Source organism: Lissotriton vulgaris, chromosome 11, assembly GCF_964263255.1.
Source record: "Lissotriton vulgaris chromosome 11, aLisVul1.2, whole genome shotgun sequence".
NCBI classification, from domain to species: Eukaryota; Metazoa; Chordata; class Amphibia; order Caudata; family Salamandridae; genus Lissotriton; species Lissotriton vulgaris.
The window spans coordinates 145,937,184-145,955,656 of NC_141699.1; the positions used below are offsets into that span (position 1 = coordinate 145,937,184).

General features: G+C 42.3%; 1 protein-coding gene across 13 annotated transcripts in view; it reads left to right on the top strand.

Annotated features, from left to right (window-relative positions):
- The window catches only part of CLIP1 (CAP-Gly domain containing linker protein 1), an 804,228-nt gene that overhangs the window by 487,290 nt on the left and 298,465 nt on the right, over positions 1–18,473 (top strand). For all 13 annotated transcript variants that reach the window (XM_086942960.1, XM_086942953.1, XM_086942958.1 and 10 more), the window contains one exon: positions 3,924–4,061. In XM_086942960.1, the coding sequence (XP_086799086.1) occupies positions 3,924–4,061 (138 nt within the window). The remainder of the gene's footprint in view (positions 1–3,923; positions 4,062–18,473) is intronic.

Genomic DNA, 18,473 nt, shown 5'->3' on the forward strand with positions numbered 1-18,473 from the left:
CTGAACACTAACTTCCACATAATTTTGGTACCTGCACTTTAATTTGCACAATTAGCCCTTTGTAGTGCTTTTCAATTTCTCAGCTACTAAGTTATGCATTGGAATGACGTTGACACTAACACATTTTCTGTTCACTTTTAGTGTTGGTTATATTTTTAATCATTGGTATATCGAGACCCTGTCTTTGAAATAATTGGAAGCAAGCACTTTGCAAAGCATTTTCGATTGAAGTATAGTCTTAAACTGTTAATTTATTGTAAATTGTAACTGTTAATATCTATTGAATTTGCAAACCTCTGCTACCTAAATTCTCTATCATGAGAAGAACTCAGGAAACATGTACTCATAAAAGAACAAGTTAATCTGTTACTGGCTAAACCTATTCATTCCTTCCATATGGTTAGGACCATTTATGTCAACCTCCATGAAAAGCAGAGTCTCTCTTTTCTAGTAGTAGAACCAAGAGCCTCCAAACATTCTCTGCGGGATCGCACCTGGCCTGATGTGCCAAAGCATATATCTGCTCAGAGGCTCTGTCTCAAAACAAGCATTTTTTTTTCCTTTGTGCTATTCTGAAATAAGTTACTTGTTACAGTCCCATAATAGTATTCTTCTATGTACTGTTGTCCCCCCCCCCTTTTATGTTTAACTACAAGCAAAAATACTTCGGTAAATGTTCTTTTTTCGTCTTGTCCTGTACATACCTCAGTTCTTAAATCGTTTATAAAAACCTTCATTTTTGCAAGACCAGTTCTTTTTTGTAACTGTTTTAAAGACAAAGAATGCTGGCATGCTTTGTTATCATGACTTAAAATTTAGTAGTTGATTTCAAACGTATCACTGAGTTCTTTTTGTAGGTTGAGCAAAGGTTTGTGATTAAAACATTTTGTTTCTACTGGTGTCGGATGTAAATTCTCTAAGAACAAAAAACTCCAGGTGCTTTATTAACTTGAGTGGATCAGTAGATGTTTTTCATTGTTTAGGTTTGTTTAGGTTTTGTTTTCTCTTTTTAAACATTGTTCTTAGATTCCACCACTGCTTTTTCATTTTAGACTTTAAGAAGAATGTGTGATTTGTTGTCTGATTTTTTGGTTGTACAGTCTTCATTTGAAAGCTTTTGCTAAATTATGTTTTCCATCGATAGGATGGCAAAGATTGACCAGTGCCTTTGCCGGAATTGTGAAAATACAGTTTTACTAGAATCATCCATTTACTGTCAGTGAGCACCTTACTGTTGGCATCAGCCCATATTAATATGGCATCTTGTGTTCTACATGGTGTACATTTCAGAGACAAAAAGAGATTTCACTCCAGATGTGTTCTGTAACAGAAATCAAAATACTACTATCCTACTGTAGACAACCATGTAGGTTTTCCAGAATGCCTCCCATATTTTTAGAAGGACCACCCACCTTATCTAGTTTGTGTTGAACTCAGCAGGTACTTTTGCTAACATTTGTACCTAGGTGTTTACCTAAGCTTTTGCTGATTGACACTCCCCCCTTCATTTAGCTGGATGTGAATTTCAAACAACCCTATCATCAAAGAGAAGAATATTCTTAGACCTTGCCAGGATGCTTCGCATACGACTGTCAAACTTGTCTCTGTATAAGTCTGAAATCTTTTAATTGTCAGTACCTTTAGCTTAACTTAATCTTTCTGAATAGTTGTGACTCTGGTACGCTGTATGTCCATCCATCTTTGAGCTCATTCGAGGTCCATTTGTCTAAAACGATTTTGATTAACCAACCTGCATGCTGGACTAGATTTGAAGGGGCTGCTTTTGCTTTGCTTTTCTCATTTAGCCCATATAGTGTCTGTGTTGCTATATTTCTTTGGCAATATGCATCTTACTGCAGAGAGCAGTTATGTTCCTTTCTTTTTTTGCTGTATTAGTTAAAAGGAGACACATTGTCTAGGATACATAACTGTTTGACGGAAGGAACTCCAGTTTCCAAAAATGAATTTGCCAAATACCAAGCTGGCCCACTGACATGGAAAATTGGATACCTTATTGAGTAATGATATATATGTTTGGTTCTAACCTCACTTTAAGCTTGACTTGCCATCTAATTGTCGTATATGAAGTTTAAACAAAGATAAGTGAAGTGTTTACTTGATGGCCAGGCAAACCTTCACCGAATAATTCCTTCTGAGCTGGAACCTTAGCACTGCCCCTCTGGTTGTGTATCCGCTTTTATTTTGATGGCGATGTCTGAAATGACTACTTCCAATGACATGTTAGCACTTTAAGGGTGAGCACCTCAATCAAATGATTTTGTCTCCGGTAACGTCAGGCAGTTACTCTTTTATCTCTGTTGAGAAGTTGCAACATTGAGTATGTTACTAGTAGAACAATTTGTTTTTCTTGGCCTTAATCTGTTTCTTTGAGTAGTTTTATTTATGTATTGTACGTCCCTTACTTTGTTCTCAGGATGTCGAATGAATATTTTACCTCTATTGTTGCCTAACATAATGGTGAAGTTCCCCCTGATCTCTGTTTTTCCTAACACTCCTGGGCAGCATGGTCAGTAAAAAAATGTGCAGGCTGCCTTGTCAAAGATCCTTTTCTTTTTACATGATCTCTGTTTTTCCTAACACTTCTGTGCAGCATGGTCAGTAAAAAAAATTCGCTGGCTGCCTATTCAAAGATCCTTTTCTTTTCACACAGCACCACTTTTTGACTATAGTGTAGGTGTCTTCTTATGTATTTCTTCATACAGGTCACCCATTTCCCAAAGGTTAGCAGGGTGCACATATTTATGGTAAGACTTGTCTCTATCAGTTCAAAAGACAATAATTACCGTGAACAAAAAATTCTATTTGCTTGACTCGGGCCTTGTCCACCTTTCGTTTTCTGGAAAATGTCTTGAGGCAATCTGAAGGCAAAAAATGCTAATCGAGTAGAGCCTGTTACATCTGTGACCAACTACATATCTTGACCATCTCACTGTGATCTTTGGTGTCCCCTTTCAGTCACCAGCAGTTCACATGCTGTGCTCCTGTATTAGTAGGGCAGTGCAACAACCACACGGTACAACTCCTGGCGAAAAGAGGGTGGGGGTGCGTAGCGCGTAGCTAGTATCGTCTGAGTACATGTCCTGATATGAACAGAGAATTTAGGTACTACCTCACTGACTTTGTTATCAGGGCAACACATTACACTTTTGAGGTTACACAATAATTTTTTACATTAATTTCTAAATGTGATATTAATACACAGAGCACCCTGGTTGTGCACATTGTACTGGCTATGTGGCAATACCGTCTTTGCAAAGTTTGCTTCCATTTTATTCCCACTGAATATTTGTTTACACCACGTTTTTGTTGCATTTTAACTCTATATAATTCTCTTTTGCACCTAATCAGAATGAATGTTCAAAATGTCTTTGTCCTCGGGTCAAGTCTGTTGTAGGCCATTCACTGTCTTTTTAAAATGTGATGATTGTTTTTCTAAAATGTCTGCTTTTTACAGGTGTTTCTTGCAGTTTTAATTGTTCTATTCCCAGGCAACATGGGCAAAGATTTTTCAAGAAAAGTACCAAGTGACAGCATTGAAAGGGCATAATTAATGCGCCTTATTTCTAACTTCTGCACAATTTCATACAATCAATCAGCATTTATAAAGCGCAACTCTGTCACCCTTAGGGGTATTTGGGCACTGTGTTTTTGTGTTGTATATTCATTCTGCGGATTCTGAGTTGATGTCACACGCAAAACAGCTGTTTCTTTTTAAAGCAGAAATGGGGTATTTCCTAGTGTGGAGATCTCTGCATACACTGAGCTGCTTCACTTTGTCGAAGTTGCTCGAACAAAGTCAGTAAGACACACAATCTGATTATGGGAACCAGCACAACACTTGACATGCTGCTAATATGTAATATGACGAATGGACGCATTTTGAAGCCTTGTTTTCCATTTAGGCTTTTAAGACAGCAGAAGATGCCATGCAGTTGGCGGAACTGGTGTCCAGGGAGAAAGAGGACCTTCTGAAAGAAAAATCTGAAACCCTTGCCTCGCTGGAGGTCTCAAGAAAGTTAAACCAAAAGCTGCAGAATGAAGTAAGTGGAAATCATTTGTTTTGTTTTCATTTTTATGGGTAAACCATGAGCATTGCTTTTATCACCGGATGCAGTGAAAAACGTTGATGGAGGTGCTGCTAGGGGTAGAGTAGAAGATGATTGAAGGCTGCCTTTTCTAATCCACCTCACAATGGATGCTTTCAACCAATGTATTGCTTGCCATACCATGAAATAGTTTATTACAGAGCCCAAGAAAAAGACCAGTGAGTCTTGATTATTTCAAACAAAACGATTAAGCAAAGACATAATGTACGTGTGATGGAGATATATAACGCCCCAATCTCCAGTTAGCAAATTCCTGTGTGTCCCAAGTGTATCATAGTAATCCAGATGCCATTACCATTTAATTATATTTAACCATTAAAAATGCAGGCAGCAAGTAAATAGTGTGAAACATGTGAAAACATCCTGTTTCGTTGTCTGTCCACACAGGGGCAGTGCGGCACTAGCTGAACGGGACAGTTGATCTTAACCAATCTTTGCTACAAGGTCGCTGGCCTCACTTATTTTCAATACAATGCAAAAACAGAAGTTTGCTCAAGGGTCAGAAAACACTGACCCGATCATAGTCAAGGCTAATCCAATGTTTTAACTCCTCTACCTCAAAAAGAACTCCTGCAATTTAGAATATGAATCTATGAAGGTTGATACGTTTTTGCCATTGTGTTTTAGACAATGTTACAAAAACATCTACAATGTCTGTCGTTATATTATGTGCAAACAGGAATCCCAATTTATTTTTGAATTGCCATTGTGTATGCCTGGAATTGACCTGGTATTTTCATATCAACAGTAAATTATTTCTTGTCCCTATCTATCCCTGTCACAAGCACCACCTAAGATATCTGGTTAGACTATTTCACTGCTCGGTCAAGACTCTTCCAGGGTATCTTTACTTGGACTCTAGGCCATTCACAAAGGGCATAGCATCTGTGTATTCTTCGTCATTAAAACTGAAGCAGTCATTGAGTGACATGAGCCCAAGCCATGAATTCTCCTGTAATGAACAACTTCGTACCAACATACCTTCACCTGCTAACAAATATAATCAATAGGACAGTCGTTACTACATCAAACAACATTACTATAGCAATGGCCTTCCTTCAGGATTACCGATAGTGACTTCCCACACATGATTGCAAGCATTCATGGTATTAAAAAAAAACATTCTGAGCAGGAAATGCCATAACACGAGTAATTAAATGTCATTTTAGCAAGTGCCCTCTTGCATCAATGGAATAACATCGCCAGCTAGTCTCCCCAGCTCCAGGGCTGGACTGCCATAGCGGGCATCAGGCGTTTCCCCAAGAGGCTGGAAGGGTGTGGGTTGGTTTTGCTGTGGTGGGGGGCCGGTTTTGTTATTGGGGGCTGGTTTTGCAGCAGTGTTGCAATATCAGTCCCCAGTAACAAAAGCAGCAGTGCTTCACACTGTCCCCTGGGTGTCTGACCCTGTAAAATTGGCGGGGCTGCGTTGTGTTCCCAGTCCGGCCCTGCTGAGATTAGTATAAGTTGTCATTTAAGTGTCCCCTTTAAGTGCGTTTTGGACATGCAAGCTTTTTGTCGAACAACATCAGCGTATACGCAGCTGAAAACATAAATGTATCTATCAAATACAGGTCTTTAATTCTAGGGAAACCTTCCGAATTTCCCAGAAAAAAAACACCTTTTCTGTAAGAAACACTTTTTCACTTCAACATACCAGTTTTTATTTTTGCTAAATATGAATTTGGTCCTCAAATATTACTGTGTTATTTTCATCAAGTACTCACATATACGTTTGCCTCACATAGACAAATTCTACCTCACATGTCCATGCTGGGATTGGCCACCATAATGCCAAAGTTGCCCAGTGTACACCAAGGTTAGCTATTTATTTATTTATTTATTTATTCAAAGTTTTATATAGCGCGAACAAGATCTTTGCAGATATCGGAGCGCTTTACATAAACAAGAGGTAGGGGCAACAGAAGGGTGATAAAACCAACTATTGGGTACAATATAGTAGTCGATAGTGAGTGAGTAGCAAAAATAGGATAGCAAACATGTAACAATATAATACCAATAAACGATCAGGTAACCAATAATACACAAACGGTGCAAAGTCTTTGATCCAGCAATTATAGAGTTCAGGTGAACTTGGCCATAAGGATGGCTTTGACCTCCTTCTTAAAAAATGCAGTGGAGGATATAAGTCTTGTTTCAGGAGGGAGTGCATTCCAGATCCTGGGTGCCATTCCTGAGAAGGAGCGTTTGCATGTTTTTTCCTTCCGGAATCTTCGAGGTTTCAGGAGGAGATTTTTTGTGCTTCTATTGGATCTCGAGCCTCCAGATATAGTCAGCTTTTGAGTGAGGTACTTGGGTGACTTGTGGTGTACGGCCGAGTGTGTCATACAGGCAATTTTCAGCTGTATTCTGGCTTCAACAGGCAGCCAGTTCAGGGATCTCAAGTCAGGGGATATATGCGAATGTTTTCTAGAACCAGTGATGAGTCTCGCGGCAGTGTTCAAGGAGGCTCTTAGGGGAGCGGTTGTTGAAAGGGGGAGTCCGCTGAGGGCCACGATTCCGTAGTCTATGCGAGGGATGACTAGGGCTTGTACAGCAGTTTGTCAGTCCTTAGCTGGGAAGAAGGGTTTAGGTTTCCTCAGAGTGTTGATTTGGAAATTAGCTCCTTTAGTTGCTTTGCTAATGTGCTGCTGCATATTGAGGTTGGCGTCAAGCGTGATGCCTAAGGATTTCGCGGATTCCACAATAGTGGGTTGGACATTGAGGGCAGTTAGGTGATTGAGCCAGGTTTGGGTGATGGCGATTTTCGCAGGAGGTGAGATCAGAAGGAACTCAGTCTTCAGAGCGTTTAGTTTGAGGTGATTATCGGCCAACCATGATTGTGTGTTTCTGAGTGTGGAATTCAGAAGTTTGATGTCTTCCGGGGATTGTAGTTTGAGGTACAGTTGAGTGTCATCGGCGTACATATGGAAGTGTACATTAGATGCTTGCAGCACGGTGGTGAGTGGTTCCATGACGAGGTTGAACAATGTGGGGGATAGGGAAGATCCTTGTGGGACGCCTAAAGTTGCAGGTACAGCTGAGGACAGCACGTTGTTGATCTTGAACTTCTGAGACCGGTTATGTAGGAAGGAAGTGAACCATTTGAGAACAGTCCCAGATACACCCATTCTGGTATTTAACAGCTCCAGTAGGTTCTCATGTTTGACAGTATCAAATGCTGAGGAGAGATCAAGAAGGATGAGGAGGCAGGAATCATTGCGATCAAGGATTTGGAGGGCGTCATCAATTATGTGCGTCATAGCCGTTTCCGTGCTGTGTTTCGCTCGGAAGCCTGATTGATGAGGGTTGAGGAGGTCAAACTGATCAATGTGTTTTGTCAGCTGGAGTTGTACGCATTTTTCCAGCAGTTTGGCCAGGGTGGGGATATTAGTGATAGGGCGGTAATTGTGTAGATCAGCCGGGTCAGCTGTAGGTTTCTTGAGTATAGGCGTGACTTGCCCCACCTTGAGGGAGTCTGGGATGAGTCCTTGCTGAAGGGAGCTGTTAATGATTTTAGTCCCGAGTGGGAGGAGCAGGGGGTGAAGTCTTTTACAGCATTGGCAGGTAGGGGGTCTGTGAAGTGATTAGAGGGCTTCAAGGTGCCGAGCAGTTTGTGGATTGTTTCTTCAGAGTAGGTGTGAAAGGACGACCATGATGCGTTGTTTTTAGGTTGAGTGGTGGTCATGCTGATGTGGCTGGAGTATCGGCTTACATCAATGAGTAGATCACTTCTTAAGTTATCGGTCTTTAGCTTGAAGAAAGCAGAGAAGTCTTCACAGTGTGGAATATCGCTTGTTGTGGTGTTTGCTTGTAAGGGTACACTTACAATGTAAACTTAATGTAAGGGTAAACTTACTTGTAAGGGTACACTCACAATGCTGACCTTGATATTATTATATCAAGGTCAGCATTATGCAAGCGAAGGTCACCTTAATGGTAAGAATGCCCACAGTCATAAAAATGGGTATCATAGAGCTTAGGGTGGCCATGATTAGGCCACAGATGACCACAGTATGTGTATGATAGCCAACATTAGGCCAGGAGTGCTCGCAGTTATTCCTATGGGATGTGATTAATGGTTGCCTTCATTCCAGTACCTGACACCACATTGAAAGGGATGGCCACTGTATGTGAAAAATGGCCATCATTATGTTGGGTGGAAGGCCTAGGTCGGGGGTGGACATGCTCAGGTCAAGGATTATCACAATACATCAAAGATAGCACTATTATGTCAGCAGTAGCCACAGTTAAGCCAACAATAGCCTAAATATGTCAAGGGTAAACATTAGTGTACCATGGTCACTTTTATGCCTCTTGTGGCCAATACGATGTCAGCAATATCCACTATTGTGCCAGAAGTGACTCTTGTATGCCAGGAGGGCCACTAGATGCCACTATTAGTTCCACGTATTGCTGCCAGGGGGTGTAGGCACTGCCTTTCAGGGAGAATTCACCACACTGATTATTCACACATAAGTAATGAATGTATACACGCACATAGCTGTATGTGGGCATTCCTCAGACTCATCCTTCTGCAGGAAGGTGGACAGTTGCTTGTCTATGCTTCATCTCTACTTGGCACCTTGGCACTCTGATCTAGCAGATGCATATTAGAGCTGCTCCATACCGCTATCACTCGCTTTTTTCTGTTTCTATTCTGTACTCACACAATGTGACTGTTTGAGGATTTGGTTCCTTCTGTATAGCATTTGGATATGTTGGGTCGGAGTTCCCGAGTTGTCTCTTTCTCATTTCTCACTCACTCACTCTCTGGCTGGTTGCCAGTCAGCCTGCCTCAAGCCTAGTGGTCCTTCCTTCTGCAATGTGCAGGAGGTGATGGTGCTCAGCTCCACAACTTCTGAATTAAATGCAGGGTTGGGCTCACTTGGTTTCGACTGGGCTCAATCGGTTTTCGTTGGGCTCCTTTCTGGAACTTGTTGCTGGTAGCTCATAAGCTACTCATTGGAGACCCCGATGCTGTACAGTCTATAAAATATCTGTCCCTATCTGAGCAAGTAGTGACACACAGTAGTTAACCAGGGATGGCACTCTCCTGCACTTTATTCTGAAAATGGTTTTCAACTTGAACTTTTGGTTGACCCAGGATAACTCAGTCCTATTTTTTAGTATCACAGCAGTGGGTCTTCTGCGCACATACAACAATAATTTCTTTCTGCTTGAAGAGCAAGGAAACAGCTTGGTAAGGCCATTGTGTCACAGTTTATATGCGTCATCCCTGTATGCAGCAATATGTTCATGCATGTGTGCTGTAGATACACATGCTTCGCATACTCCTGCCATCTAGTGTTGGGTCCAGAGGTTTTTTTCTTTGAAGAAGTCTTTCCTAGTCACAAGGTAAGGTGACTCCTTCTTTCGGTGATAGTGTGGGGAGGAGGGAGGGTTCAAGTGAATCTACATGCCAAGAACAGATGCTTACAGGGTAAGTAACATCATCTGTTCGAGGCATTTGTGCTCTATATATACATGCTTTTCATAGATTGTATAGCAGTATTAACCCAAAGTGGTGGCTAACAAGTGGGTGTTGCTGTAGTTTGATAAGGTGTTTTTAGCACTGCTTGTCCTAAATTAGCTTGTTAAAGTGCTAAAAAATCCACATAATGATGTTTGGTAAATGTGTGTGCTGTAGACCATGTAGCTGCCTTACATCTAAAACACTTTATTATCTGATTGCGTTTGGGATCTCTGCAATTCTTCTTGTGTGAGCTTCTTGATGCATCTTCATGATTAGACGGAAAGTCACATTTCAGAACCCTTCCCTCACCTGCCAAATCTTGTAAAAGCCTGGAGACCTTTACATGCTTGATGGCTGTCTCCTAGTTTCGAAACAACAACAAGAGCAGACCAGGTCTTGGGATGGTGTGTCACTATGACACTAACTCTGAAACAGTAAGATGCGCATGTGTATGAATGTTGTTGGAAGTTGTTAGACACACAAGGCTAGGATAAAGTCCCATCAGACCACCCTGTCGGTGGATTTTACGTCATGTGGGGCTTATTGATCAGTCATTCCCACACTCAGCCATATAGTGCTGTAGTGGAAACGAATGTCAATGATCCAGCCATGATAGTTTGTCATGAAGTGGACTGAGTAAAGTGCAGTGCTCTAAGATATTGTGGTGAATTAAAAATGGCTACGCTGCCCCAGAGAGAAGGTGCATACTGGAGTCAGTGTGTCAATAGTTAAAAACAACGCCGGGTAAGAAAATTGTACTACCCTATGGCGTTTGTGAGAATCGGTCGACATGTTTCTGCTTACGGGGCAATTCCCCAGCTTTCTTCAGGACCTCAGGTTTATATTCGCTACTGCCACTGTAACCACAAGTGATGTTTAGTGATTAACACTTTAAATAAGTTTCCTAGTAGACAGAACAAATACATATCTACCAGGAACTGAAACGCTTAAACGTCCACTGGCGGAGGAAAAATATATCTTCTTCCTATCAAAACAGAAAAGAATTTTCGTTGTTGCACAACAACATTAAATAACAGACACACAGCTGCCTGAATGCAGGGTATGCGCATAGGACAACACAAGCATGAATTAATTTTACATTCTGCATATATAAACTCGAGCATACTAGCTCAATCACTAGGAGGCATTTCCTCCCGGTGATACTCACCCAGCTTTATGTGGGTGAAGGCCTCACCTCACCCGGCACCCGCTCGGGAGCATGAGGCCCCGCTCTGCAGTGTAGAAAAGAGATAAAGTGAGTACACAACTCTACTGTATCTTAGCCAATTGCTACTACACTATTAACCCAACGAACGTGTGATAGGTGCCCACATGCCAAACACAAGCCCACACACATCCACCTCGATGCACCCTTACATAATGCACATGCTGCAAAATACGCAGTGTCACATAACCCTATGTGAACCCTCAAAGACACCCCTAGGTATTAAAGAGTTGGTTTATGGGTTCCATAGTAAGACAAGGCTTAATATAAATACTTGTTAGTGACCTCTCTAAATGCTTAGTTAGATGCTTATTTGTAACCTCTATTCTAAATTTAAACCTAGGGAACAAAATATTGGCCCAGAAGGGACCAACTCGGTGAACCAAATGCACCGGTTCCCATGATGGCTGAGATAGGTTTCCTAACCTACTACTAATGAGTAGTTAGAAAATATGCCAGATAGATACTTAAAAAGAAAGTCTAGACTCAAACTTCTTGCTTATTCCAAAGAAGCTAACTGTGATGCAGTCGGTCTGGAAGGACGCTCACCTGTCCGTCGGTACCCCTGTCAAGACACCAAGCGGATGTGGAGGTGCTCCTAGGCGCGTTTAGAGCCTTTAAATAACCACCAACGAGTGGTGATTAACACGGAAAAGAACAGGGCATGCGCGGAAAGAAAACACTGTCCCGCGGCGCATGCGCAGACAGGTCCTGAACTGCTGGCGAATGTTAGTTAAACGTTGATTACATCCTAGATATTCTTCTTTGAAATCTAGTGGGAACAAGTGGATGTAAAAAATATTGGATCCTGTGTGCATCAAAAATCAGACGGAATGATGCGCACAGTTTACTGTCTTGCCCAGAGCTAGCGCGCATAGCCAGAGCGGGGAACACTATTCCCTGTGTCTTGCGCCCAATACCGAAACCATAAGGAAGGGTTCTGTAATTGAATATCAAACATGTGTCTGGCGTATATAGCCGGCCATAAGACACATCCTCAGTCAAGTGATCTGAATGGTCTATTATATCTAATCTGATTTCTTATCACCGTGAAGAGGTGCGCACTCGATCGAGGAGATCAACAGTATCTGCACTCTAATTAAATGTACAATGGGCATCTTATCCACAAACCCGACGTAACCGGGTGCTCAAAGTGGGGGAACCCTGAATGAATCAGTGGCTCAATTACAAGAGTCAAGATCAGAGTAGACTAAAGGAATGAGGTTATTCGAAGTCACTCAGTGGTATGAGGACACTGAGCCTAGTATCAGCTATTTGTGTCTACTGAGTTGTTATCATAAAATTATGGCACATATCCATGGGATGTGCACCAGTTCAGGTTACAATGGAGAGAGGATATGGATGCGGCTAGCAGGGCAGAGAAACACCACACTCAATTAGGTTGGGTGAGCTAAGGGACGATACAAACAATGTTTGCCATCAATTAATAGACCCGCAACTACGCAGTTGCTCATAATAATCAAAAAACACAATTGGGGGGAGGGTCAAAGGGAATATTTATAGACCTGTCAACTCATTCCCTTACTCAAGTACGAAACAACAACAAGAGCAGACCAGGTCTTGGGATGGTGTGTCACTATGACACTAACTCTGAAACAGTAAGATGCGCATGTGTATGAATGTTGTTGGAAGTTGTTAGACACACAAGGCTAGGATAAAGTCCCATCAGACCACCCTGTCGGTGGATTTTACGTCATGTGGGGCTTATTGATCAGTCATTCCCACACTCAGCCATATAGTGCTGTAGTGGAAACGAATGTCAATGATCCAGCCATGATAGTTTGTCATGAAGTGGACTGAGTAAAGTGCAGTGCTCTAAGATATTGTGGTGAATTAAAAATGGCTACGCTGCCCCAGAGAGAAGGTGCATACTGGAGTCAGTGTGTCAATAGTTAAAAACAACGCCGGGTAAGAAAATTGTACTACCCTATGGCGTTTGTGAGAATCGGTCGACATGTTTCTGCTTACGGGGCAATTCCCCAGCTTTCTTCAGGACCTCAGGTTTATATTCGCTACTGCCACTGTAACCACAAGTGATGTTTAGTGATTAACACTTTAAATAAGTTTCCTAGTAGACAGAACAAATACATATCTACCAGGAACTGAAACGCTTAAACGTCCACTGGCGGAGGAAAAATATATCTTCTTCCTATCAAAACAGAAAAGAATTTTCGTTGTTGCACAACAACATTAAATAACAGACACACAGCTGCCTGAATGCAGGGTATGCGCATAGGACAACACAAGCATGAATTAATTTTACATTCTGCATATATAAACTCGAGCATACTAGCTCAATCACTAGGAGGCATTTCCTCCCGGTGATACTCACCCAGCTTTATGTGGGTGAAGGCCTCACCTCACCCGGCACCCGCTCGGGAGCATGAGGCCCCGCTCTGCAGTGTAGAAAAGAGATAAAGTGAGTACACAACTCTACTGTATCTTAGCCAATTGCTACTACACTATTAACCCAACGAACGTGTGATAGGTGCCCACATGCCAAACACAAGCCCACACACATCCACCTCGATGCACCCTTACATAATGCACATGCTGCAAAATACGCAGTGTCACATAACCCTATGTGAACCCTCAAAGACACCCCTAGGTATTAAAGAGTTGGTTTATGGGTTCCATAGTAAGACAAGGCTTAATATAAATACTTGTTAGTGACCTCTCTAAATGCTTAGTTAGATGCTTATTTGTAACCTCTATTCTAAATTTAAACCTAGGGAACAAAATATTGGCCCAGAAGGGACCAACTCGGTGAACCAAATGCACCGGTTCCCATGATGGCTGAGATAGGTTTCCTAACCTACTACTAATGAGTAGTTAGAAAATATGCCAGATAGATACTTAAAAAGAAAGTCTAGACTCAAACTTCTTGCTTATTCCAAAGAAGCTAACTGTGATGCAGTCGGTCTGGAAGGACGCTCACCTGTCCGTCGGTACCCCTGTCAAGACACCAAGCGGATGTGGAGGTGCTCCTAGGCGCGTTTAGAGCCTTTAAATAACCACCAACGAGTGGTGATTAACACGGAAAAGAACAGGGCATGCGCGGAAAGAAAACACTGTCCCGCGGCGCATGCGCAGACAGGTCCTGAACTGCTGGCGAATGTTAGTTAAACGTTGATTACATCCTAGATATTCTTCTTTGAAATCTAGTGGGAACAAGTGGATGTAAAAAATATTGGATCCTGTGTGCATCAAAAATCAGACGGAATGATGCGCACAGTTTACTGTCTTGCCCAGAGCTAGCGCGCATAGCCAGAGCGGGGAACACTATTCCCTGTGTCTTGCGCCCAATACCGAAACCATAAGGAAGGGTTCTGTAATTGAATATCAAACATGTGTCTGGCGTATATAGCCGGCCATAAGACACATCCTCAGTCAAGTGATCTGAATGGTCTATTATATCTAATCTGATTTCTTATCACCGTGAAGAGGTGCGCACTCGATCGAGGAGATCAACAGTATCTGCACTCTAATTAAATGTACAATGGGCATCTTATCCACAAACCCGACGTAACCGGGTGCTCAAAGTGGGGGAACCCTGAATGAATCAGTGGCTCAATTACAAGAGTCAAGATCAGAGTAGACTAAAGGAATGAGGTTATTCGAAGTCACTCAGTGGTATGAGGACACTGAGCCTAGTATCAGCTATTTGTGTCTACTGAGTTGTTATCATAAAATTATGGCACATATCCATGGGATGTGCACCAGTTCAGGTTACAATGGAGAGAGGATATGGATGCGGCTAGCAGGGCAGAGAAACACCACACTCAATTAGGTTGGGTGAGCTAAGGGACGATACAAACAATGTTTGCCATCAATTAATAGACCCGCAACTACGCAGTTGCTCATAATAATCAAAAAACACAATTGGGGGGAGGGTCAAAGGGAATATTTATAGACCTGTCAACTCATTCCCTTACTCAAGTACGAAACAACAACAAGAGCAGACCAGGTCTTGGGATGGTGTGTCACTATGACACTAACTCTGAAACAGTAAGATGCGCATGTGTATGAATGTTGTTGGAAGTTGTTAGACACACAAGGCTAGGATAAAGTCCCATCAGACCACCCTGTCGGTGGATTTTACGTCATGTGGGGCTTATTGATCAGTCATTCCCACACTCAGCCATATAGTGCTGTAGTGGAAACGAATGTCAATGATCCAGCCATGATAGTTTGTCATGAAGTGGACTGAGTAAAGTGCAGTGCTCTAAGATATTGTGGTGAATTAAAAATGGCTACGCTGCCCCAGAGAGAAGGTGCATACTGGAGTCAGTGTGTCAATAGTTAAAAACAACGCCGGGTAAGAAAATTGTACTACCCTATGGCGTTTGTGAGAATCGGTCGACATGTTTCTGCTTACGGGGCAATTCCCCAGCTTTCTTCAGGACCTCAGGTTTATATTCGCTACTGCCACTGTAACCACAAGTGATGTTTAGTGATTAACACTTTAAATAAGTTTCCTAGTAGACAGAACAAATACATATCTACCAGGAACTGAAACGCTTAAACGTCCACTGGCGGAGGAAAAATATATCTTCTTCCTATCAAAACAGAAAAGAATTTTCGTTGTTGCACAACAACATTAAATAACAGACACACAGCTGCCTGAATGCAGGGTATGCGCATAGGACAACACAAGCATGAATTAATTTTACATTCTGCATATATAAACTCGAGCATACTAGCTCAATCACTAGGAGGCATTTCCTCCCGGTGATACTCACCCAGCTTTATGTGGGTGAAGGCCTCACCTCACCCGGCACCCGCTCGGGAGCATGAGGCCCCGCTCTGCAGTGTAGAAAAGAGATAAAGTGAGTACACAACTCTACTGTATCTTAGCCAATTGCTACTACACTATTAACCCAACGAACGTGTGATAGGTGCCCACATGCCAAACACAAGCCCACACACATCCACCTCGATGCACCCTTACATAATGCACATGCTGCAAAATACGCAGTGTCACATAACCCTATGTGAACCCTCAAAGACACCCCTAGGTATTAAAGAGTTGGTTTATGGGTTCCATAGTAAGACAAGGCTTAATATAAATACTTGTTAGTGACCTCTCTAAATGCTTAGTTAGATGCTTATTTGTAACCTCTATTCTAAATTTAAACCTAGGGAACAAAATATTGGCCCAGAAGGGACCAACTCGGTGAACCAAATGCACCGGTTCCCATGATGGCTGAGATAGGTTTCCTAACCTACTACTAATGAGTAGTTAGAAAATATGCCAGATAGATACTTAAAAAGAAAGTCTAGACTCAAACTTCTTGCTTATTCCAAAGAAGCTAACTGTGATGCAGTCGGTCTGGAAGGACGCTCACCTGTCCGTCGGTACCCCTGTCAAGACACCAAGCGGATGTGGAGGTGCTCCTAGGCGCGTTTAGAGCCTTTAAATAACCACCAACGAGTGGTGATTAACACGGAAAAGAACAGGGCATGCGCGGAAAGAAAACACTGTCCCGCGGCGCATGCGCAGACAGGTCCTGAACTGCTGGCGAATGTTAGTTAAACGTTGATTACATCCTAGATATTCTTCTTTGAAATCTAGTGGGAACAAGTGGATGTAAAAAATATTGGATCCTGTGTGCATCAAAAATCAGACGGAATGATGCGCACAGTTTACTGTCTTGCCCAGAGCTAGCGCGCATAGCCAGAGCGGGGAACACTATTCCCTGTGTCTTGCGCCCAATACCGAAACCATAAGGAAGGGTTCTGTAATTGAATATCAAACATGTGTCTGGCGTATATAGCCGGCCATAAGACACATCCTCAGTCAAGTGATCTGAATGGTCTATTATATCTAATCTGATTTCTTATCACCGTGAAGAGGTGCGCACTCGATCGAGGAGATCAACAGTATCTGCACTCTAATTAAATGTACAATGGGCATCTTATCCACAAACCCGACGTAACCGGGTGCTCAAAGTGGGGGAACCCTGAATGAATCAGTGGCTCAATTACAAGAGTCAAGATCAGAGTAGACTAAAGGAATGAGGTTATTCGAAGTCACTCAGTGGTATGAGGACACTGAGCCTAGTATCAGCTATTTGTGTCTACTGAGTTGTTATCATAAAATTATGGCACATATCCATGGGATGTGCACCAGTTCAGGTTACAATGGAGAGAGGATATGGATGCGGCTAGCAGGGCAGAGAAACACCACACTCAATTAGGTTGGGTGAGCTAAGGGACGATACAAACAATGTTTGCCATCAATTAATAGACCCGCAACTACGCAGTTGCTCATAATAATCAAAAAACAATTGGGGGGAGGGTCAAAGGGAATATTTATAGACCTGTCAACTCATTCCCTTACTCAAGTACGAAACAACAACAAGAGCAGACCAGGTCTTGGGATGGTGTGTCACTATGACACTAACTCTGAAACAGTAAGATGCGCATGTGTATGAATGTTGTTGGAAGTTGTTAGACACACAAGGCTAGGATAAAGTCCCATCAGACCACCCTGTCGGTGGATTTTACGTCATGTGGGGCTTATTGATCAGTCATTCCCACACTCAGCCATATAGTGCTGTAGTGGAAACGAATGTCAATGATCCAGCCATGATAGTTTGTCATGAAGTGGACTGAGTAAAGTGCAGTGCTCTAAGATATTGTGGTGAATTAAAAATGGCTACGCTGCCCCAGAGAGAAGGTGCATACTGGAGTCAGTGTGTCAATAGTTAAAAACAACGCCGGGTAAGAAAATTGTACTACCCTATGGCGTTTGTGAGAATCGGTCGACATGTTTCTGCTTACGGGGCAATTCCCCAGCTTTCTTCAGGACCTCAGGTTTATATTCGCTACTGCCACTGTAACCACAAGTGATGTTTAGTGATTAACACTTTAAATAAGTTTCCTAGTAGACAGAACAAATACATATCTACCAGGAACTGAAACGCTTAAACGTCCACTGGCGGAGGAAAAATATATCTTCTTCCTATCAAAACAGAAAAGAATTTTCGTTGTTGCACAACAACATTAAATAACAGACACACAGCTGCCTGAATGCAGGGTATGCGCATAGGACAACACAAGCATGAATTAATTTTACATTCTGCATATATAAACTCGAGCATACTAGCTCAATCACTAGGAGGCATTTCCTCCCGGTGATACTCACCCAGCTTTATGTGGGTGAAGGCCTCACCTCACCCGGCACCCGCTCGGGAGCATGAGGCCCCGCTCTGCAGTGTAGAAAAGAGATAAAGTGAGTACACAACTCTACTGTATCTTAGCCAATTGCTACTACACTATTAACCCAACGAACGTGTGATAGGTGCCCACATGCCAAACACAAGCCCACACACATCCACCTCGATGCACCCTTACATAATGCACATGCTGCAAAATACGCAGTGTCACATAACCCTATGTGAACCCTCAAAGACACCCCTAGGTATTAAAGAGTTGGTTTATGGGTTCCATAGTAAGACAAGGCTTAATATAAATACTTGTTAGTGACCTCTCTAAATGCTTAGTTAGATGCTTATTTGTAACCTCTATTCTAAATTTAAACCTAGGGAACAAAATATTGGCCCAGAAGGGACCAACTCGGTGAACCAAATGCACCGGTTCCCATGATGGCTGAGATAGGTTT